Source organism: Conger conger, chromosome 14 (genome assembly GCF_963514075.1).
Source record: "Conger conger chromosome 14, fConCon1.1, whole genome shotgun sequence".
Taxonomy (NCBI): domain Eukaryota; kingdom Metazoa; phylum Chordata; class Actinopteri; order Anguilliformes; family Congridae; genus Conger; species Conger conger.
Window position 1 is genome coordinate 21,940,004 of NC_083773.1, and position 23,237 is coordinate 21,963,240.

General features: G+C 43.6%; 2 protein-coding genes across 11 annotated transcripts in view; both read left to right on the forward strand.

The window, feature by feature from the left end:
- The first annotated feature begins 288 nt into the window (after positions 1-288).
- Positions 289-12,504, forward strand: LOC133110648 (nuclear transcription factor Y subunit alpha). Of its 9 annotated transcripts, XM_061220896.1 has the most exons (11): positions 289-424; positions 3,106-3,226; positions 3,929-4,009; positions 5,014-5,160; positions 5,548-5,679; positions 6,314-6,419; positions 6,762-6,910; positions 7,370-7,543; positions 8,047-8,154; positions 9,260-9,293; positions 10,560-12,504. In XM_061220896.1, exons 2-10 carry the CDS (start codon positions 3,146-3,148, stop codon positions 9,269-9,271), a joined length of 990 nt encoding a protein of 329 aa, XP_061076880.1. In that variant the 5' UTR covers positions 289-424; positions 3,106-3,145; the 3' UTR covers positions 9,272-9,293; positions 10,560-12,504. The 9 variants fall into 9 exon arrangements, 8 of the variants coding, with proteins under 8 accessions (XP_061076880.1, XP_061076878.1, XP_061076881.1 ...); XR_009704882.1 differs by having other exon boundaries at positions 8,047-9,293; XM_061220894.1 differs by lacking the exon at positions 9,260-9,293.
- Positions 12,505-14,955: 2,451 nt separating this feature from the next.
- Positions 14,956-23,237, forward strand: part of LOC133109740 (S-adenosylhomocysteine hydrolase-like protein 1) — a 37,934-nt gene continuing 29,652 nt past the window's right edge. For both annotated transcript variants that reach the window (XM_061219279.1, XM_061219280.1), the window contains exon 1: positions 14,956-15,415. In XM_061219279.1, the coding sequence (XP_061075263.1) occupies positions 15,236-15,415 (180 nt within the window). In that variant the 5' untranslated portion in view covers positions 14,956-15,235. The remainder of the gene's footprint in view (positions 15,416-23,237) is intronic.

Below are 23,237 nucleotides of genomic sequence, written 5' to 3' on the forward strand. Positions count from 1 at the left end.
ATATCTGATCTGATGATAAATATCTTTTTTTTTTTTTATCTATACATTACCCATATACATAATGGCTGTAACCCCAAGGTAATTTGTGTTACACACGTTACTACTAGTTTTATTAATTGATGTACTTCACAAAGAAAGTAAATCGCTAACATTCAAGTTCCAAACAAAAAAGGTGCCAATCCTATGTCAACACGGTGTCAACGGCGATGGCTTGAGGGTAGAAGCGGTGTATCGCAAGCGCCTGCGCGGTGCTCACAAGGGGGCGTGGGAAAGCCTGCAGAAGACAAGGGGAGGGGAATGCATCGTCCGATTTGTTGGAGGTCTTTTTGCTGCGCCATTTTGTCCACACGCCTTGAGCTCGGTGATTGGGTTTTGTGATTCGGTACTGGAGCCAATCAGAGGGGAATCGGGCGGCGGAGAATCGGTGAGAGGGAGCGCGGCTTGGAGGGGAAGGGAGCCGACAGCAGGGGATTGGTGTGCTATTGACCAACCAAATTACTATGGCCACAAAATGCAGGAATTAACTGTATTTTACACATCGTAGACTCATGCAGAAAGTAGCCGTTAGCAGGGGGTACTTTCGTGGAGTCAACGTTCAGTTCTTTTGAAAAACTACCCTAGGCCAGCATGCTACGTACCCCGTTTTCGCATACATTGGAAAAGGCCTTGTGTTCATGTTTGTACAAGCTGACAAAACCATTTAACGTTAACTAGTCTAGCTAGCTACAATTCCTACTAGCTAGATTGTTTGCTAACCAACATGCCATGCATCACTTGGTTGTACAGTAAATGCTATGCTAACCAGTGATATATTAAGACTTGTGATTATCTTCAACTAGATGGGTTGTATGAATTCCAAGTTGTATATCGTTGATTTATTAGCCAAATGGCTGTTTTTCACCTGGCGCACACAATTAGTGCTAGTGTTCGTGTAGTGCTGCTAGTTCCAATCAGCGACTGACGCTAAATGAAAAATGAATTTCCAAACGTCCTGGCCTACGGCCTTGACCAACTAGCTAGCTAGTACCAGGTTGATAAACCAGTTGTATTTTCAGTCACATTTAGCTAACAATACAACCATACTTAGTTGTATTATTCCTCAATTCCTGTCCATGTAATCCCATCAAGCGAACACCAAACTCCATCTCACGTTGGTTGGCAAAGCTAATTTGGGTGCTAAATGGCACTTTGTTTCCTTTACGGCAAAAAATGTTTTTACAAAGTTTACTCTGGTAACGTTCGCTAGCAGTGGATGTGCCAATTTGTAGCGAGCAAGACTAACTAGCTAGGTTAACGTTACATTGGATAGATTCCCCAGTCTTAATTTAACAAGCTGGCTAATAACGACTAGCTAACGCAAATGTACTATTTCTTAAATTTGAAGAAAGTTAGCTGACCCAAATTATTGTTGCTACCCTAGTAGTAAGCGTTATTGGGAACTATAACGGCTCGCTAACTAGACTTAGCCAACACAGAAAATACCGCTAGCTAGACTATCGTTAACCAAGAAGGGTCTTTGTTTCTTTGGGCTTCTTTCCTCATTAGTATTTGACAATGTATCAGCATGGCTATCGGTTGAGTTCACGTACATTAGACTGGTATAGCTAACAACCAACCAGTATGTTGTTAGATTGTACGTAAAATGTTTTTGTTTTTTTTTTCGTGAAAAATCCAGCTTGGTTTTTTCGTCCCGAAAACAAAGGCAGTTGATTGTTGACCCAACTTGGCTAACGTTAGTTACCAACGCTGTAGCCTGCTGTAGCCTACCGTTAGCTATATCTGGCGGTCGATTTTGAAAATGTGCGCCGTTAACTTAAGTTAACCAATGCCTAAAATAATTGTACAGATAATGGCTTACGTGGATTGAGCAAAGCAAGCGTATCCATATAAATAGCCTAGCTAAATTAACGTTGACGTTAGCTAGCTAGCAATCTAGTTGAAATGAACACCTCAATGTTCCGGCACTTTAATTTAATAACATTGCAGTAATGTAGTCTTTGGCGCTGTGTTCTTCTAACTCCGCTATACATTTGCGAGTAAGTTACCGAGCTAGTTTCATATTTGCAATAATATAGCTTGTTCTCTTAACTCAGAAAATGGCGCCTGATGTGTTGCCCCCACCGTATTATGAAAGTAAATGCATGCCAGACAGGCTTCTAACGAATCAGATTGACCTGTTTGTTTCCAGCGGGTGATACGATTCAGCAAATCATGGCATTTGCAATAATGTACTTTGCATTTAGCCTCCTTCTGGTTGTAGTTGAGTTCTAAAGCATGAAAGACAAGCTATGTAACGTCCGATATTCCGCTCTTTTTACTTTCCTACAACACGTTGGCTACCTACTGAGACTGTGACCTATTGTTGTCAAGCAAGTTAATGGTGATATCTAGCAATGTACGTATAAGCATCTTGGCAATTTAGCTGGGAAATTACACAAGCGTGTTTTCGCAGAATATTTTATATTTGCTAGCTAACGTTACATTTTATACATGCAAGTTAGCCGCTTGCTCTATAAATTATGTAGTCTAGCTCGGTTTATTTTCTGTCCCTGAAAAGTAAACATTCGTTGTATTTCCTCTTAAGTTTTCAGTATCAAATGTGTAAATCTACTAAGACCTTTGGTCGCAATATTCTGAAGGCATTCTTTAGCAAATTCTGACCATTCCTGTCAATTCTGCGAATCCCACCGTTTGACAAAATTGTATGCAGAATGCTAGACCCCAGACAGTTGGTTCTTGTTTCTGAGCCGTTTTCAAATTGATTTCACCTCAGGCGTCATACACAGTGAGTCTGTGGTATTATCAGCCCATGATTTTACTTGATCTTCATTTTAATTCTTTAATTTGTTATTTACATTAGTCATATTTAACTGCAGCTTTTATCCAAAGCGACTTACAGTTGATTAGACTAAGTGGGGGACAGTCCCCCCAGGAACAATGCGAGTTTAAGGGCCTTGCTCAAGGGCTGTGCAGATCTTATTGTGGCTACACCGGCTTGAAGCACCAACCGTTTGGGGCCCAGTCATGTACCTTAGGCACTAGGTTACAGGCTGCCCTGAGTATCTTGCTGTCACTTTCTCAGTCTTGTCCTGCTTGTGCTCTCAGAACATTGGTGGACGGCAGTGAGCAGATCCAGGGAGCCATCATGGAACAGTACACCACAACCACCACCACCAGCGGGGAGCAGATTGTGGTGCAGGCAGCCAGCGGACAGATCCAGCAGCAGGTGGGGTCCGATGCTGCCGTCTGAATTTCCCCAACGTGCCAGTCCCTTCCACCTACTCATCTTGGACTGAACTGCAATTACGAAGGCACTTGAGGCCTTGCTCTCCTTCTGACAAATGGGAAACGGTTTTTGAATGGTTGTACCTGCTGATCAGTAAATCTGAGGGTGTGTGTGTGTGTGTGTGTGTGTGTGTGTGTGTGTGTGTGTGTGTGTGTGTGTGTGTGTGTGTGTGTGTGTGTGTGTGTGTGGCTGATCTGTTTCAAGATTTTGTGCCAACTTCTGGCCTTAATTATTTACTAGACTCAATCTTATCTTATCTTATCTGACATGCTACAGGTGCTGACTGCAAGTGTATCGTAATACTTTTTACTGTGCTCAAGTACAGGCTTGAACCAGGTTAAGAGCTGTCCGCAGATTAAAAACAAGGCAATTGCTTGGAACAAAAACCAGAACGCAGACCGGCCCTCGAGGACCGGAGTTGTGAACCCGTGGTGTATGGGTATGAGAATGATTGAGATTTCGGGAACAGCCATGGCAGTGGGGACATGGTACCAGTGGCTTGTCTCTGGACGCAGGGCCCTGTCTGTGTGTGTCTGTGTGTGTCTGTGTGTGTCTGTGTGTGTCTGTGTGTGTCTGTGTGTGTTTCGGGGAACAGCCTTGCAGCAGCGGGGTAGGGTAACAGTGGCTTGTCTCTGGACACAGGGCACTGTGACCGCGGTCCAGCTGCAGACCGATGCTCAGGTGGCCCCCGCCTCGGGCCAGCAGGTTCAGACGCTCCAGGTAGTGGTGTGACCCCCAGGCCTGCCCTGTACCCCCTGCATGACCTCCACCCCATCCCAACACTGGCGTGCTCGTCCTGTGTGCTGTCTCAGCATGCTGATGTGATGGGCTTTACTGCATCTCCCTGCTCCATAGCATCCCTAACCCGCAGACACGCGACTGGAACCAAACACCCATGCCATCTCCACAGCTGTCCGCATATTGGCCTGCCTCATGCCATGCACTTCCACCCACATTGTGTAGTGTTGTGTGGTCCACTCACAGCTTGTAACGGGAGATTGAGTTGTGACTTGCTGTCCTCTGTGTAGTGGGGATGGTGTAGTGGGGCTGCTGATCTTGCCTGCCTCCATCTTGCATTTTACCTCTGTACCAACTGGCAGTTAGCTTCAGCTTCTCAGCTCCAGCCTGGAGTTACACTTACACAAGGAAATGTGCATAGATGGAGAATGGAATGGTACAGTCTTGCAATTCAGCAAATTCATATCTGTTGTAGCAGTTGGCCAGGCCTAAAATAGTGCTGAGCCATCTTAATATACAAAAAAAGAAGTATAAAATGTAACTGGTGCAATTATGATTCTTCTATCAGGTAACTGGCTGTACCTCTGGCAGTGAACCAGCACCAAACTCTTAACTGACATGGAGATGTAAGCAATTGTTGGAGGCTCCATGGCTGATGGAGGCTGCGAGATGTTGGGATGTGAACTTGTTGAGTGGGTGTCATTGTTTGTTCATTGCCATCTTGTCTTCCACAGCCAGCAGCAAGTCGGTGCATGAAGCTGTATAATGTCACATGGCGACCTGATATCCTGCTTGCATAGTCTTCTCTTTCTTACTTACTTGTGTGTTTGAGTATGAGTACCATTTTATGCAGAGCCTGTACTATGGTGCTTGGCTGTTTGCAGTAGCCTTGCTTCAATGTCCATTGGCCCTTGTAGTGGTTTGAGGTACTGCACCTGGTTTAAACTGTCCAGTTGGGTTCATCTGTTTTCTTTCCCCTCCTGTCTCAGGTGCAGGGGCAACCCCTCATGGTGCAGGTGAGTGGTGGCCAGCTCATCACCTCGTCTGGACAGCCAATCATGGTGCAGGCCATGCCGGGGAGCCAGGGGCAGACCATCATGCAGGTCCCAGTGTCCGGAGCACAGGGTCTTCAGCAGGTGAGCAAATTCTTGGAGAGTTCAGCAACTCATGGTCCTTAAGGGCTGAACTGCTGGTTATCCACCTTCCCATTACCTGGGAGTCAGGTGTGAAAACAGTCTGGCCAATTGGTAGCTCCAGGAGAAAAGAAAACCAGGACTGGATTTAGATTCAAGGGCCAGAGTTAATTCCTGCCTTAACACAAGCAGTGATACTGTGCAGATCAGTACCTTGTACTGTGCATTGCACATGATTACAGGTCAAGCCTAGTTAGGCTATGTAAACAGTGCAGCAGAATCTGATAAATATGGAGAAAGTGATGAACGTGCCCATGTAATAACTGTAAAAATGACTAGTGTGTCCTAAGTGGACGCGCTGAGGAGGCTAAAGCCTGTGTCCCGTCCCAGATTCAGCTGGTGCAGCCAGGGCAGATCCAGATCCAGGGGGGCCAGGCGCTGCAGGTCCAGGGGCAGCAGGGCCAGACCCAGCAGATCATCATCCAGCAGCCCCAGACCGCCGTCACGGCCGGGCAGAACCAGGTCCGCACCGCATAACCCATAACCCTAACTCTTAATCCTCCATAACCCCTACCCCATCCCTAAACCTAACCCAGAACTAGGTCAGCACCATTCCCCTCCCCTTATGCTTCATAACCCTAAACCATGACTCTAACCCTTACTCCTCCATAACTGCAATCCTAAACCTAACCCTCAGACCGCTGTCACAGTGGGGCAGAACCTGGTCAGAACCACCATGCGGATCTCAGCGCCACACTTACCCCCCCCAGAGCCATCCCAGCTGTCCATCTCCTGAACCAACACCAAGCTTTTTATGATGTGTAACTACAGAATGTCTTCTCACTTAAACATTTGAATATTAAATTCTCACACTTGAAATACATTGTATTAATGCAGATTCTGTGTTGAATGGATTGCGCTACTAAATTTTCATATTGATTCTTTTGGCAAGTGTTGAAAATTAAGAGACATTCATGTAAAAAATGAAAGGTTTTGCAATTATGAGGAGGATACATATGTAAGTGTACCTTTATTGACAGTGACTGTGTTTCCCTGTGTACCTTTATTGACCGTGACTGTGTCCCCCTGTGTAGCTGGATTGACTGGCTGTGTTCTCTGTGTAGCGTTATTGACTGTGACTGTGTGCTCCCTGCAGGGTCAGCAGCAGATTACTGTACAGGGTCAGCAGGTGGCGCAGACTGCAGAGGGGCAGACTATTGTGTACCAGCCAGTCAACGCTGATGGAACCATCCTGCAGCAAGGTAGCACTTACAGCTCACGTGCGCTCATGTGCTCTCACAGTGCATCTCTCACTCTCTCTCTCTCTCTCTCTCTCTCTCTCTCACTCTCTCACTCTCTCACTCTCTCACTCTCTCACTCTCTCACTCTCTCACTCTCTCACTCTCTCACTCTCACTCTCACTCTCACTCGCGCGCACACACACACACTGTCACAAACACTCTCACTTAAACACACACTCAACCCAAAGTGGACCCTCACCTACACGGCAGAATGTGTTCTGTATGCGTTGAGAGAATTCCTCATTTTTTCTCCTCTCTTTCCTTGTCCAAAACCCCTTCCCCACCCCTCACTGACCCTCACAGGAATGATCACTATCCCGGCTGCCAGTCTGGCAGGGGCCCAGATCGTACAGGCGGGCTCCAACACCAACACCACCAACAGTGGCCCAGGAACCGTGACCGTTACCCTGCCAGTGTCCGGCAACATGGTCAACGCTGGCGGGATGGTCATGGTAAGGCCCGCCTATGAGGTCCCGAACCCAGCACCCGAGGTGTGGGACCAAGGCTGGGACCCTACTGCAGCCGAAACGTTATGGCACACAGTGTGTCAACGCCCTTCACACCCCTCACCCTGCACACACGAGGAAGTTCAGTTCTTCACCGAGAGAGCCCCTGTTAGAGAGAGCACTGGTTTCACAGTTTGCAGTGTTTTCATCCAATGAACGGATCTTTGTGCACAGAGGCCGTCTGGGTTCTGAGTGAATAAAAACCTTCAGATGTTTGGTGGAGGTACCGATTGTTTAATGAATTCCTTAAGTCTCTGAATCTCTATTGTCCCCATGGGGAAATCTGGCTTGGGCTCTGTGTCAGTGAATCACCTCCTAACATATCTGTGCATAGACAACACACTTACCAGCCTCTGCGGCGCTGTGGTGGTTTTGGGGAGATTGAGGCCTGTGTCTGTGGTCCAGATGGTGCCGGGCAGCGGGACGGTGCCCACCATGCAGAGGATACCGCTGCCAGGGGCAGAGATGCTGGAGGAGGAGCCGCTCTACGTCAACGCCAAGCAGTACAACCGCATCCTGAAGAGGAGGCAGGCCCGCGCCAAGCTGGAGGCCGAGGGCAAGATCCCCAAGGAGAGGAGGGTGAGTGGGCCGATAGAGAGCTGTTGGGACTCTACATGTGCACTGCTAATAACACAGACCTGTTAGGACTCTACATTTACACTGCTAATAACATAGACCTGTTAGGACTACATGTACACTGCTAATAACACAGACCCAACTGCAGATAGAGCCGTTAGGACTCTAAATCAATTTTTTGGTCCTGTCAAAATTTCTATTCAAGTTGAAGAATTGATTTGGAGTATCGCCAGTTCAGAATTGGGTTCAGAATTGACCCTGAACCTATATATCCACTAGTGGGTGCTGTTGGTTAACAAACGTGTGAACAAAGCCCGCAGTACTCCAAAGGGGGATTTATGATTGCTTCGTTTAAGTCTATTTGCTAAAGGGTTTGCCCACCTCGTTTCCAAGGCCTAAAATCACTGCTAATTAAAAGGAAATTGTAAAAACCAGGAGAGACTGCAGCCCTCCAGGACTGGAGTTTGAGAGTCGTTGTAGAAACCTGTTGAAACCTCTCTCCGCAGAAATACCTGCACGAGTCGCGACACCGGCACGCCATGCAGCGGAAACGGGGTGACGGGGGGCGCTTCTTCTCGCCCAAGGAGAAGGAGGAGATGGCGCTGGCCATGCAGGTGAGGATGCTGCAGGGAGGCCTAAAGCAGGAGGAGGGCTTTAGGGGAGTGGACCTCAACTCCCATTGGCCCCCTACACCTGCCCCGCCACTGGGGTAGCCAGCCCCAGCGCTCCACCCCCCAAACTGTGCTGCTGTGACCCTGAATCTAAACTCTTATTTCCGTGCATCTTAAACATCCCCCAGGGCTGTGTGCTGTTACTGCTGATTGTACTGCCATCGATATGTTTATTATTTTATACTATTGTGTTTTTGCTCTTGCGCGGGTTTGTTTGGAAATGTAAGGGGAGATTGAAGTTGTGTTGAGCAATGGCGTAAATGCACTGAGAGCCAGCGAGCGGCTCGCTGAGCTGCTGAGATCCCGGCCTGGTTCCCCTCGCCCACGAACCTCGTTCAGGCCCGCAATCCCATGGTGCCTTGCGTCAGTCTCGGTGTCTTGTGATTGGTATTGTTACATGAGCGGTGTGTTCAATAAGCTTGTTCAGTGTTGTCTAATTCAAGGACAGAGGTGCTATTCACCTAGCAATTTCCATTGAAATGTTGTAGTTCACAGTGCTAAACAGAAGCTGTTTTCTCCTACATGGCTTCATTTAACCGAATGTGCGTCAGGCAGAGAACGGCCATTCATGGCAATGTTACTACTACTCTCCTAACTACTAAATTATTAATTATTATCGTTAATTACCTGTACCTATGTAGTGTCCTGCAGTCCTATCAGCAGAAGAATTGAGTACTTTGAGTCATAAACATGTACTCTTAAATAGTGTTCTATATCATTGGGCACACAGTATTGCTGTAAGTTTCAAAGTCACAAGGAACTGTTTACTTAAGGAATAGGGTAGTGTTCGGTTAGGCTCATCACTAGCGATCACTGTGTTTGTCTTGTGCCATATAACGCCCATCATTCACTTGTGTACACCTCTGCAGCAAGCAGTCGGGGGGGGGGGGGGGTGTCTCCAGTATGTTCCTGTTCTTGGGTTACTGGCTCCTGTACACTGTGTGAATGTTTCAGGTTTTTCCCCCCTCGCTGTGTTGTCACTGCTTACTGCTGCTGTCTTGTGCTGTGCCCTGCTGTAAACCTCTCTAACACTGTGTTTATTAAACAGATGCAGGGCTAGGATATAAGGGGTGGTTTCAAAGGTACTGTATTGATTTTTCACTACAAGTTTTAACACTAATTGGAGCACTTCAGAATATTTGCTGCAAAAAAATGGGTGGTTCTGTGCTATGTTGTGCTGCGGTGTCCTATGCAGACCTTGGCCACAGCGTTATTGCTGGCACCAATTCTAACTTCTCAGCCATGCAGTCAATCTTCAGAAAAGCACAGGTTATATTAGTACTGTTCACACAGCACATGTTCACCCATTAATTACACATTTGCAGCTATTATTGTAAAGTGTGACCACGAATGCGTTGGTACTATGCTGGACGCTGGTAAAAGTGTTCTGTGGACTGGGATACGGGATACAGAGAGAGGATTTCATCCTGTGTTCCTCAGAATTTGTTAAATGTTTCCATCTGAATTACTGTGCTGCATATCTTTTTTTTTTTCTTTCTTTCTTTTTTTTACACATTAAATTTCTTCCTGCTTTTCTTTGTCCATACCATGGCTGTACAGTTGTACATCATATGAGTTCTTGTTTGTTATACATGTCAATGAGTATTCCCTGTTTTGTTACTGTTTTAAAACTGAATAAAAGGATGAACTTGTTCTTTTTAAAAAATAAATTCAGAGTGTCTCAAGAACATTTGTGAGTTCCTTGACAGTCAAATGTTTCAGTTTTAATAGAACACCAGCTATGAACACAGCTGAAAATTGTCTAACAGTAGTTGCCACCTAATTCTGCTGTGCTTGCATTGTCTTTCTTAACCCTTGTTTTTCTAACCATGTCATTTAAAACGAGGGCACTGCAATAAAAGCTATTCATGGCAGTTAATGTGTGCACATAATTTTTAACTGACCTGGATGAGTCGGCAAGAGAAGCAGTTTTATTTCAAGCGATGTTTTGTATTGCTGGGGAGCACAGATTTGTTTGACAGGGATTAGAAGGGAAACGCACAGAAGCACATGCACACTCCATCACTAACGCAGCGTAAAGGATGAAGACATCAAAGCTTGATGATGGTCTGAACCCTGATGACAGATTAAGGCACCAAAGATCAGGAAAGTCAACTTTGCCAAAATGCATCTCGGCGTTTCACTGAGAGTAATTGCAGGCTACAGTGTAGAGGCTATAATTTGTGCTAAGAATTCATGTACTGTAAGCAGGCTACAGTGTAGAGCCTCTAATTTGTGCTAAGATGTCATGTACTGCGAGTGTAAAGAATGGTTCGTTAGTGTGCTTTGTTACTGCTTTTTCCATCTCTGGAGTATGAATACTGACCCCCCACCTCCTCCCTCCTCAGAACCAGGAGGCAGCCCAGGCTGGTGAAGAGAATGTGGCCCAGATGATTCGCGTGTCGTAACAAGCAGCCCCCCGTTGTGCGTGCGTGTGTGTATTTTTCGGGTCGCCTCACACGCCCCAGCCCTGCATCTCAAGCCATCGCTACTCAGACCTGTTTTCCAGAGCGGAGGGCCCATCTTCACCTGATCTAGGAGGACCTGAGCTCCTCGGTCTTCAGTCTGAAAGACCCTGATCCTGCAAGCCTGAGCACAGTGTGTATATTCCATTTCCCTTCCTGTCACTGTGGAATGTAACAGGAAATTATGTCATTAGCATATTCTAAGGGGAAAAAATGTAAATGTGAAATATGAGAATGACATTTTTGTCTTTTTTTTTTTTCCTAAATATTCTTCATGTAACACTTTAATCCTCAAGCTTTGTGTATATGTATGTACACTGATGCATACATGCATATATCATAGTTTTTGTGTGATCGAGCAAGCACTTAACCCAAATTCTGGACCCCAAGCCCTGACACTGAATCCTTGTTGAAAACTGGATCTAAACCGAGTGTTGGGATGGATAGATGACATATAGTATTTGTGTAATAATATGTAAAAATGTGTATTTAACTGCCTTGATTTCGTCTTGGCAGATCCAAAACAAAATGTATCTTGTTTGAATTCTCTACAACAGAACAACAACGATGGTGTTCTCTGTTCATGTTTTCTGTTTCTCTTAAAGTTATCAATTTCTGTAAATTGCTACAAAGTGAACCATTGCACTTCTAATTTCTATGCTGGGCTACAGCAGTTTTAGTTCTTTACAGGGGTGGAGTTCTTTTCATCTGACCTTTTAAAATCCCTTGACATTGGTCATATTGGGTAGATGTTGAAATGGTGCCAGATTGCATGGCAACTGTGACATTGAAAATTTGTCTTGCTGTTAAATAGTTTCTCTTTGGAAAATTGTCCATTTTGTTTGACATTTACATTTATATTAAATTAATTTGTTTTGATCATTAATTTTAATTTCAGCAACTCATAATGTAGTCTTGTACATGGACATTATACAGGGGACTTGCTCATTATTATGTCGGACTGGAGCTGCAGAAACTCAGAATCCATTTGGGTTTCACCGCTAGTGTCTCCCACAGCTCAAGTGCATTGACACCCAGTAATGGAAAGCGTATCCTGTATAGGAACAGAACACTAGGGCTGATTGCATATAACAGAACAAAACCCATGAAATGCCTGTATACCATACATTCATTTGATCCGTGTTCTTTACTGGAATATTTAAGAACCTTTAAACGGCAATAAGCATTTTATTTATATTTTATTTATTCTTTTTTCTCTTTTTTTTTTTTTTTTTTTGCCTGATGACAGCCAACCAACATTTGACTTTATTGAATTGCATTTTACACATCACACACAAATTTGATGGAATTTGGAGAGTAGGGGTGACATATTGCCTGTATTTTATATTTTGACTGTCCTCAACTCCATTTAAGTAATCCAGTAGAACACCTGAGATTTCCACCAGCCTCTTTTATAAAATGTGTTCCATTTTTAAGGTTACCGGCATTTGTGAATAAATGCATATTAATTTAGAATATGTCAGATGTTAAGGTGTTTATTGCAGTAGTGGTCATTGTTGTACTCTGATTTAGATAATTGCAATACTTTAAGGGCTGTTGCATGTAGAGATTTTTACATTATTTGGGATAAGATTGCATAGAACAAGCCTTCTTTTGGGGGGTTATTTTGTACATATACCTTTTATATATTGTATTGTTTTTTTCTCATGCATGAACCATTTCATAGGTAGTTTAGGACTATCTAGCCATTAAACTGATTTTAATTTGTATGCATTTTGTTTGTTGTCACCAAAATGTGTTATGGATAAAAATGTATCCATATACTAGAAACGTTGTACTTGTGTTAATAAAATTAGTAGCAGTTATACTGAATGTTTGTCTTGATTTTTGTTTTGTTTTTAAAAATCGTGATTTAACGCACATACACACAATGAATTGTAAATGGATTCTCTATATGACCAGTGGGTGTGAAAAAGGCCAGTTGCCTTTTGGATGTGAATTTACCTGTGACTTTACCTGTTAATTTTCTTATGCAGGATTCTTGTGTAGATTTCTTATTATTCCTCATTCTTAGCTACTTTTAGAAATAAATGTGAGCACTATATATAATACTCTATTCATTTATTCCTAGATTTATATATATATATAGATCTAGTAGTATATATATATCTATACAGTGCATCCGGAAAGTATTCACAGCGCTTCACTTTTCCCACATTTTGTTATGTTACAGCCTTATTCCAAAATTGAATAAATTCATTTTTTTCCTCAAAATTCTACACACAACACCCCATAATGACAACATTAACAAATTGAACAACATTGAAATTTTTGCTAATTTATTAAAAATAAAAAACGAAGAAATCACATGTACATAAGTATTCACAGCCTTTGCCATGAAGCTCAAAATTGAGCTCAGGTGCATCCTGTTTCCACTGATCAACCTTGAGATGTTTCTACGGCTTAATTGGAGTCCACCTGTGGTAAACTCAGTTGATTGGACATGATTTGGAAAGGCACACACCTGTCTATATAAAGTCCCACAGTTGACAGTGCATGTCGGAGCACAGACCAAGCATGAAGTCAAAGGAATTGTCTGTAGACTGCCGAGACAGGATTGTCTCGAGGCACAAATCTGGGGAAGGGTACAGAAAAATTTCTGCTGCTTTGAAGGTCCCAATGAGCACAGTGGCCTCCATCATCTGGAAATGGAAGAAGTTCAGAACAACCAGGACTCTTCCTAGAGCTGGCTGCCTGTCTAAACTGAGCAATCGGGGGGGGGGGAAGGGCCTTAGTCAGGGAGGTGACCAAGAACCCGATGGTCACTCTGTCAGAGCTCCAGCGTTCCTCTGTGGAGAGAGGAGAACCTTCCAGAAGGACAACCATCTCTGCAGCAATCCACCAATCAGGCCTGTATAGTAGAGTGGCCAGACGGAAGCCTCTCCTTAGTAAAAGGCACATGGCAGCCCGCCTGGAGTTTGCAAAAAGGCACCTGAAGGACTCTCAGATCATGAGAAACAAAATTCTCTGTGCTGATGAGACAAAGATTGAACTCTTTGGTGTGAATCCCAGGTGTCATGTTTGGAGGAAACCAGGCACTGTTCATCACCTGGCCAATACCATCCCTACAGTGAAGCATGGTGGTGGCAGCATCATGCTGTGGGGATGTTTTTCAGCGGCAGGACTAGGAGACTAGTCAGGATTGAGGGAAAGATGAATGCAGCAATGTACATTGAGACATCCTGGATGAAAACCTGCTCCAAAGCGCTCTTGACCTCAGACTGGGGCGATGGTTCATCTTTCAGCAGGACAACGACCCTAAGCACACAGTCAAGATATCAAAGGAGTGGCTTCAGGACAACTCTGTGAATGTCCTTGAGTGGCCCAGCCAGAGCCCAGACTTGAATCTGATTGAACATCTCTGGAGAGATCTGAAAATGGCTGTGCACTGACGCTCCCCGTCCAACCTGATGGAGCTTGAGAGGTGCTGCAAAGAGGAATGGGTGAAACTGCCCAAAGATAGGTGTGCCAAGCTTGTGGCATCATATTAAAAAAGACTTCTTTCATGTTGTCATTATGGGGTGTTTGTGTAGAATTGAGGGAAAAAATGAATTTATTCCATTTTGGAATAAGGCTGTAACATAACAAAATGTGGGAAAAGTGAAGCGCTGTGAATACTTTCCGGATGCACTATATATATATATATGATTCGTGTCAACTGTTTCAAACAAAGGCTAATGTTTAACACCACTTTCTAAAACGTGCAGTGTGACTTTGTTTACCATTTTCAGCGAAAATAAAATATTGTAGGATTGTGTCACAACAAGCTACTTCCAGGAATTGTGCCACCCCTTGCTCTCAAACCGCAACAATACATACACGAACACTTATTTACATTTGGAACCGGTCGTCACGCAGGGCCACTTCTAAGTTAGCCAAATTCCACCACTTTCATTAAATTCTGCTCTTTCACACCTTCATTGCGCCTTAAACCAGTGAAAAAGTCAGCCCCGTCATTTCAGCTATTGAATCAGTACAGGGTACATTTACAACCTACCCCAGTAGCCCACTGCCCCGACCCTCGGTATTATTCTTAACATTCTCAGTTGAAAATGTATATGCATTTTTACATTACATATCAGAGCTTTTACAATTTAGTTTTTTTGCAGTACGCTGGACTCAACATGTCGGTTAGTACGAATATGGTTTTCCTTGAAGAGCCACTTGTTTCAACCAACGGATCGACACCGCCCACTCTCCGCCCACACTTTCAGGTGACAGCCAAAGCAAACAAATCGCCTGCAGCTGCCTGCTTGGAGGGAACTGCGCAGACTACGCGGAGGAAAGAGGGAGGACTCTTGTCAAGACAGTTAGAGACATTAGGATCCCATATTAACAATAATACGGTGCATGGAAGTACTGTAATCACAGTCATAAACACTGCACGTGTTCTACTGCAAACTACAAAAACCTTTCTAGCTAGGCAGCGGAAACTAGAAGCCTCAACCCAAAGAAAACCGTGAGGAAGAAGTGACAAAACCCCCAAAATACTGTGCTAATTTAGCTCGTTAGTTGCACGGTAACACAAGTTCGTTGCAATGTCGGAGTCTGCGGGGGACGGAAAGCTGGAATTGAAACAGGCGAGTAAAGAAGCCAAGGAGAGTGAGAATGTGGCGGAAAAATATTCGGCGATGACCGTCAGCAAGAACAGCGACGTGAACATGGGAGACCTGTCCTCCGCATTCAGCGCTGTCACAACTCACAAATCTGTCAAGAAGGTAGGAAGTGATTTTCAAACACGACTTTCATTCGTAGGCAAAACCATGGTAGCCACAACACCTTTAACCTTAGACAGATAGCTAACGTTAGCTAAATATTAAAAACGAGCATAGAATAATCGTTACAACATAACTTCCAACTCCTTGATAGTAAAACCTGATCTTCGCATGGCATGGCAAGATTGCGGTGCTAATTCAGACGCATTAGCTATCCATATGGGATGTACACTCAAGATAGCCGTCATTATCCACTGTGATCATATTTCATAAATAGATCGTTTGTCGGATTCTGGCTAACATTAGCAAGCTAAATAGTCAGTAGCTAGCATTGTTGCTAAATTAAATAATACACATCCGATCTAGCACAGTTTACGTGCTTTTCAGGACCTTGACCTTGGGTATATATTATTGCTAACCAGCGTTGGTGAGAGGATAGCTAATATTAATCACACGCTAGCAAATAAGCATGACGTGAACTGTCAAATTTGCATCTAGCAAAGATAACCGGGTAAAGCTAACTACATAAATTAACCAACATAGATAGCTAAGCTTAAGCTGTATTGAAGGCTATTGACAACTCAGTTTCGACTGATAATTGTCATAATATGACTTGATAAACTAAACTCTAATTTCGTATTTGCTAATGCACTCTAACGTTAGCTACCATTAAATATTCAGTTCAATAAATGGCCACTTTAACATTAGAATAAAGTTTATTATCGCTGGCTTGTCAATTGTATGCGTTTAGATAGCAAGAAAAGACAAGGTAGCAGCATCACCTGCCGGGAGCTTTCACATAACATTCTATTGAAACTGTAGCAGGCTCGGTATGAGTCGGACCATCTATATCACCATATTCACAATAACACCAGTTAGCTAAGCTAAGTCTGGCACCGACAATCATTCCACGGTCAATGTCACTTAGATCACATTTCTTCCCCATTCTGACATTTCGTCTGAAAAACAGCTGAACCTCTTGACCATGTCTGTATGCTTTCATACATTTAGTTACTGCCACATGATTGACTGATTAAATATTTGCATTAACAAGGGGGTGTACATGTCTACCAAGTAAAGTGGTCACTTAGTGTATGTTCTTCGAAGTTTAAACATTTGGGAGAGCACCAATGCATCACAATTAGTAGATGTGCTCCGAAATTATTTGTTATGTGTTATTGCTATTGAAATTATTTGTTATGACACATTAAGTTTCACTGTAGAGCCCTCGAACGGTTTGGCAAATATTGCAAATGCGACCTGTCAGAACGTTTATTCGGTTGCTGTCTACTGACAGTCATATTGGCGACCACGTTCTCTCTCCAGATTGGTTGGATTAATTTCAGATGATATTTAGTGTCCCATGAGGCCCTATGGAGTTTTCTGAGAACCCCCCCCCACCCCACTCCACCATAACTTTTGTCATTCCATCATGCAGTTAGCCCTGTGTGCATAAATATACATCCCAAACATCTGAGAAAATATGTATGGTGTGTAATAGAGCCTGGAAAGTAGAAGGGGCTGCATTTGCAAATTGTCCATGCGCCAACAGCTTGTAAACTCAGGCTTTCTCCATTAAAAAGCAGAAACCTAAAAGCTTTTCTGCAATTCTTTAATGAGGATGCTGTGTCTCCCCCTTGGGCCTGTAAGCTCCCTATGGAATGACACTTACTCTGCATAATACAGTAGTACCTGTGTAAAGTCACACACAGTGCTGCATTGTGTTTCCCTCATCTGCACGGCACGAGGAAATTGGAGCCGGTTCATTTCAGAGACTCCTATGCGTTTCCCCGTGAAGGGATGCCAGATAATCCGGTTACTGGACACTCTCATTGGTCTATGGTTGGCTGAGTGAAATTTGCACTTTGGCATGCTTTCTTTCTGAATTTGTTCTGTCCTCCGATGGTGTTGTCCATTCTGTCAGATGAAAGTCTCTCAGTCTCTGTCCCTCCCTCTATCTCTCTCTGTCTCTCTCCTCTGTATTTTTTCTCCTCAGTTTTTCATTGTCACCTGAAGTTCAAAGGAGCTCCATTTATTTTTGTAATATAGCAACAACAATATTGTCTCAGTCCCCTATTTGAGTCTTTACAACTGAAAGAGGAATCAAATTTATCTTCTGAAATCACCCCCCATTTAATTGTTAGCCTGTTTAGCCATGGGTCATGAACTCATTAATACATTAATATTTAATACCAGAATATATATCTTCCTCTAATTATGTATAATACGTAATAATAAGTCTATATAATTTTAAAACATAATTGGTTAACATAACAGGTCATGTAATAAAATGGTAGTTGAAGTTAGATGTGACCATGCCATTTTCAGTTTCATACAGTGGCTCTCTGAAACCTCATGTGCCTGCCCACTAGGACCTCAGTGTTCTCCAGCAGAGCTGTCACTGTGCCTGGTTTCTTGGCAACCACTGAAGTGCTCTGGAGGAAACAATATGAGTAAATTGCTCAGAGTAAAAAGGCGAATAAAATTATATAATAAGGGTACATGGGACAAAAAACAAAGGTGAAACAAAATAAAAAGAATGGAAAAGAACACTTTGCTACCTTAGCTATATTTGTCTGGAGTACGTGGTTAATGAGAGCTATTGCTTATCACAAGTCTAGAACACATAAGATTATTTTGTCTGACTCACTCCCCATATACAGTCATGTCCATAAATATTGGGACATCGACACAATTCTCCTCTTTTTGGCTCTATACACCACCACAATGGATTTGAAATGAAACGAACAAGATGTGCTTTAACTGCAGAATTTCAGCTTTAATTTGAGGGTATTTACATCCAAATCAGGTGAACGATGTAGGAATTACAACAGTTTCTATATGTGCCTCCCACTTTTTAAGGGACCAAAAGTAATGGGACAATTGGCTGCTCAGCTGTTCCATGGCCAGGTGTGTGTTATTCCCTCATTATCTCATTTACAAGGAGCAGATAAAAGGTCTAGAGTTCATTTCAAGTGTGCTATTTGCATTTGGAATCTGTTGCTGTCAACTGTCAATATGAGATCCAAAGAGCTGTCACTATCAGTGACATCATTAGGCTGAAAAATCAAAACAAACCCATCAGAGAGATAGCAAAAACATTAGGTGTGGCCAAATCAACTGTTTGGAACATTCTTAAAAAGAAAGAACGCACCGGTGAGCTCAGCAACACCAAAAGACCCGGAAGACCACGGAAAACAACTGTGGTGGATGACAGAAGAATTCTTTCCCTGGTGAAGAAAAACCCCTTCACAACAGTTGGCCAGATCAAGAACACTCTCCAGGAGGTAGGTGTATGTGTGTCAAAGTCAACAATCAAGAGAAGACTTCACCAGAGTGAATACAGAGGGTTCACCACAAGATGTAAACCATTGGTGAGCCTCAAAAACAGGAAGACCAGAGATGCATTTCACTTGCTGAAGACAAAACTGAAGGGAAAATGCCCCAAGAACAAGCAGGAACTGAAGATAGTTGCAGTAGAGGCCTGGCAGAGCATCACCAGGGATGAAACCCAGCGTCTGGTGATGTCTACGCGTTCTAGACTTCAGGCTGTAATTGACTGCAAAGGATTTGCAACCAAGTATTAAAAAGTGAAAGTTTGATTTATGATTGTTAGTGTGTCCCATTACTTTTGGTCCCTTAAAAAGTGGGAGGCACATATAGAAACTGTTGTAATTCCTACACCGTTCGCCTGATTTGGATGTAAGCTGAAAAATGAAAGCTGAAAGTCTGCAGTTAAAGCATATTTTGTTCGTTTCGTTTAATCCATTGTGGTGGTGTATAGACCCAAAAAGAGGAGAATTGTGTTGATGTCCCAATAGTTATGGACCTGACTGTAGGCACAGGGCAGAAAACGGAGTCAGTCCTCACATATACTGGATAAGGGATTGCAGTACCTGAGCAAGCAGATCATAAAAGTAAACTCCCTGCTCAAAACTAGCTCTGTACCCCTTCAACAGAGATAATGATCTTTCTGGCATGAGAGACACCTACTGCATGTAGCTGTTTAATAATGTGTGTCTCTGCGGCATGAGTGGGTGTTGTTGACCAGAGGAATATAGCCCTGGTCCTGTCACATAGATGAAGTTTGCTAAATCAAATGTGAGTAAGTTTTTAACAAGAATGTGAAATTACATATTTACTGTACATTTGCATTTCACACATATTTTTCAGGCCTTACTAATTGCAATCTCTTCATTAGGATTAGAATGCCAAATCACAACATGAGAGAGACTTGATTTTAAACCTGGAAAGTTCATGAAAGGTTAACACATCACAATAAAATCATTCACTATTTTATTATTGCATTGGACCTGATCAGCTGTAAGGGTGAAGCTGTTCCTACCAGTGGGCTTTCAGGGTGGGCTGACTTTTTTCTTTGGTCACACCAGCTGTTTTACCCAGTGTTCAATATTTATATATTTATATTATATTTATTATCAAGGAGTGAACAAGAGTGAACAAGCTTTACTTGGTCACCACCACTATTCAGCCGGCTACCTTGGCAGATCTGGAGAGACAGGTCTGTCCCATCACTGTCCCCAATGCATGATGGGTAAACTCGCTTTATGTGTGGTGAGGGCCACATGCCTGTAAGGTGATCCCCTTTGTAGGTTGCAGAAATGAAAACTGAGCAGGTTGGTCTGCTGTTTGCAGATCGCTACTCTGCCGAACATTGGTTTTTCTTAGTAATTTGTTCACTGACCTAGTTTCCAGTCCAACTGAATTAGGGGGCAATGTAACAGAAAGATGTGCAGGATGCACAGCGCATGTAATTATGTGGTGACTCAATTATCGACTCAAAAGTAGAGCACTTAAACTATTTAATCTATCAATAAGGCGACGAAAGGTTCCTCTGACAGTCATTTATGGTTCTTTGTGTTTAATTAATCTTATATAACATCTTATCATTATATTTGGAAGCAGTAATTACATTCAGCATATTTATGCATTACATCAGGAAAGTTACGGTGGCACAGTGGTGCAGTGAGTAGCACTGTTGCTTCAGAACAAGAAGGTACCAAGTTCAGGCATGGGCCTTTCTGTGTTGAGTTGGCATTACATTACATGTTAGTTAGCTGATGCTTTTATCCAAAGTGACTTACAGTTGATTAGACTAAGCAGGGGACAATCTCCCTTGGAGCAATGTGGGGTTATGGTGCTCAAGGGCCCCACAGCTCTGCAGATCTTATCATGGCTAACCCCAACCGGGGCTTGAACCACCAACCTTGCGGGTCCCAGTGATGTACCTTAGCCTAGTGGCTGCTGGCTCTCCTCGTGTCCCTGTGTATTTCTGTTGCATACTCCAGTTTCCTACCACAGTCGGTACATGTGCAGGTTAGGCTAATTGGAGACTAAATTATCCGTAGGTGTTAATGTGTGGTTGAATGTTGTGTGTGTCCTGGAATGTATGCCCCCAATGTCCATTGCAGAAGGTTCCAACTCCCCCCACCACCACCTCACCCCAACTGCCCAAGAAAATGGATGGATGGGTGGGTGGGTTGGCAGAGCTAACCACACTTTATTAAGGCTTGACCATATAATGTTGGACATTCTCATATGTTCTATGTTTCCCTACAGTTACAGAACTGCTCACTCTGATCTGAGTAATAGCTGTTGAAGGCTTCGGTGCCTTCCATAAGCTCTGTAAATAGGGGGTGTGGGGAAATTGCCTGCTAACATGGAAGGAAGCCATACATGACTTGTGACAGTGTCTCACAGACAGAGGAGAAGTAGAAACAACCAGTATTAATAGAACATTAAGAGAGCTTTTTTTTGGAACTCAAATTTGTCATGCTAAAAACAGGGGAATTCAGCAAGTACAGGCCTACCTGTACTTACTCACTTGTATTTCTTAAGGATATAGTGAATTTATAGTGCTGTTCATTGTCTTTTGGTGGCTCAGTCTGCATTGGTTGAAAAGTCATTATAATTCACACCCTTACGCATACTGAATTAGCTGAGCTAGAGAGCTTCGCTGTGCAGCGTTAGTATTATATCTGCCCCAGCTGCATCTGTCAAGCCTCAGCGGTGCCTTGACTTCCTGGATCCTCCTTCTTGTGAAACTAATCAGATACTTCTTCTTCTTGCGCTTCCCTTTTCTCTGTTTTCAGCCAAGCGGTGATACCGTGGCTTAGATATGATCTGTTCTTCTATATATTCCTTCCCTGGAGATTACTGTTCAGGCAGCTGTTGAGTTTCTTCCGCATGTTTCAAGCAACACAGCAACAGAACCGTAGCCAAGGTGCAGAGCAGTGGAATTAATTTCTCATCTTCCAAAAAAGTGCATTTACAAGGAAGTACATTTCCAATGGCAAAAATACAGTGTATGACATTATTCTCCAGGCATGTGTTAAGATCCATATCTTACAGAAAACTGTATACTGTATATTCTTGTTTTTGTATATACAGTATGTTTATTTAGTCGATTTTCCATTTTTCTTATGCTTTGTTATGCAAAACAAGCATATCACCTGGCATGACAGAAAAATAGCAGTTGTATGCAGACAGGCAGTCAGTGAACAGAGAACAATGTCTTTAGCTTGGTTTGTTGCTGTGCATTTCAACCGTCTAGTTCAACTAGGATTTAATATTTTGCAAGCTAGGAATTGAAGTCAGTGAAGGCACTCAGTGGGGCAACACAAATACGAGCAATTGTGTGCATGCAAAGCATCGTATTTCTTTATGAGCACATACTCACTGAGCTTCGAGCAAACAGTACAAAATGACTCAAAGGAATTATGGCAGAGCAGAGACAAATAACACTGCATTTACCTCAACCAGCAAAGCTTTAGTATGTATACTTAATTGTGGATAATATATCAGCTTCTCCAGGGGTTTGCAGGACTTGTCTTGTATAGTTCAGGCTGTGGCCTTGGCATTTCTTAGAAGGGCCCTCCCTGCCTCTCATCCTCATCTGTCTGTTGATATACGCGACTCTGCTTCCTGCATAGTGCTGCGGCACAGGGCTGTAGTTTGTGATTAGTGGGTGCTGGAGATATTGGATTTAGCCTTTGTGGTGGGAAAGGCTCTAAGTTTCTCTCCAGATCCAGTGCGTGTTGCCATGCTTTCTGTCAGGATTGAAGACTCGTGTCCTCCAGGGGAGGAACGGGTCTTTTCCTGGGGCGGGGGACTTTGAGGAATGGCCATATGCTGCTTGATTCATGGAGGAGTGGAGGGATGGGAACACGCAGGGAATGAAAATGAGATCTTCCAGAAGACACCCCTCATCCCCATTCCCTCTGAAGGTCTAGGGAGGTCTTCATCCACAGGAATATCCAGAGTGTTGTCTCGCAGTGATCGATGGGTACTGAATTAGAGTAATTTAATCCACTCTGCCACCTCTCTCTGCTCTTACCGAATCGCACAAGCATCGATCGTGACGGGTTTTATAATGGCTCGCAAAATTAACACGTTTCAGTGAATAGGCCATGTCACGACCTGGCCCACCTCACGGACCTTCATGGCTGACGTGCTCCCCTGGCCCGCTTTCTGAAGGGGGAAATTGTCGCACTTCAGCAGGGGGACCGGATGGGAATGGTACATAAGCTGTAGGTGGCAGTGCTGCTGAGCACGGTGTAATTATGCAAGCAGGTATTCCAACAGAGCCTGGGGCCTGCTGACCCGGTGTCCGACCCCTGCGGGTGAAGTGGTTAAATGAGTACGGTGGGAGCTTGTGTAGGTGTGCCAGTCCGCTCTGCGGCCCACTCAGCCTCTCTGTCTCTTTGTGCCGTTATGCAATCCCAGTGCAGGCGGGGAGTCTGACTCCATTTCAGGCCTCCGTTTATTTTTTCAAGGAAAGAACGGATACTGTTACATGGTGCTT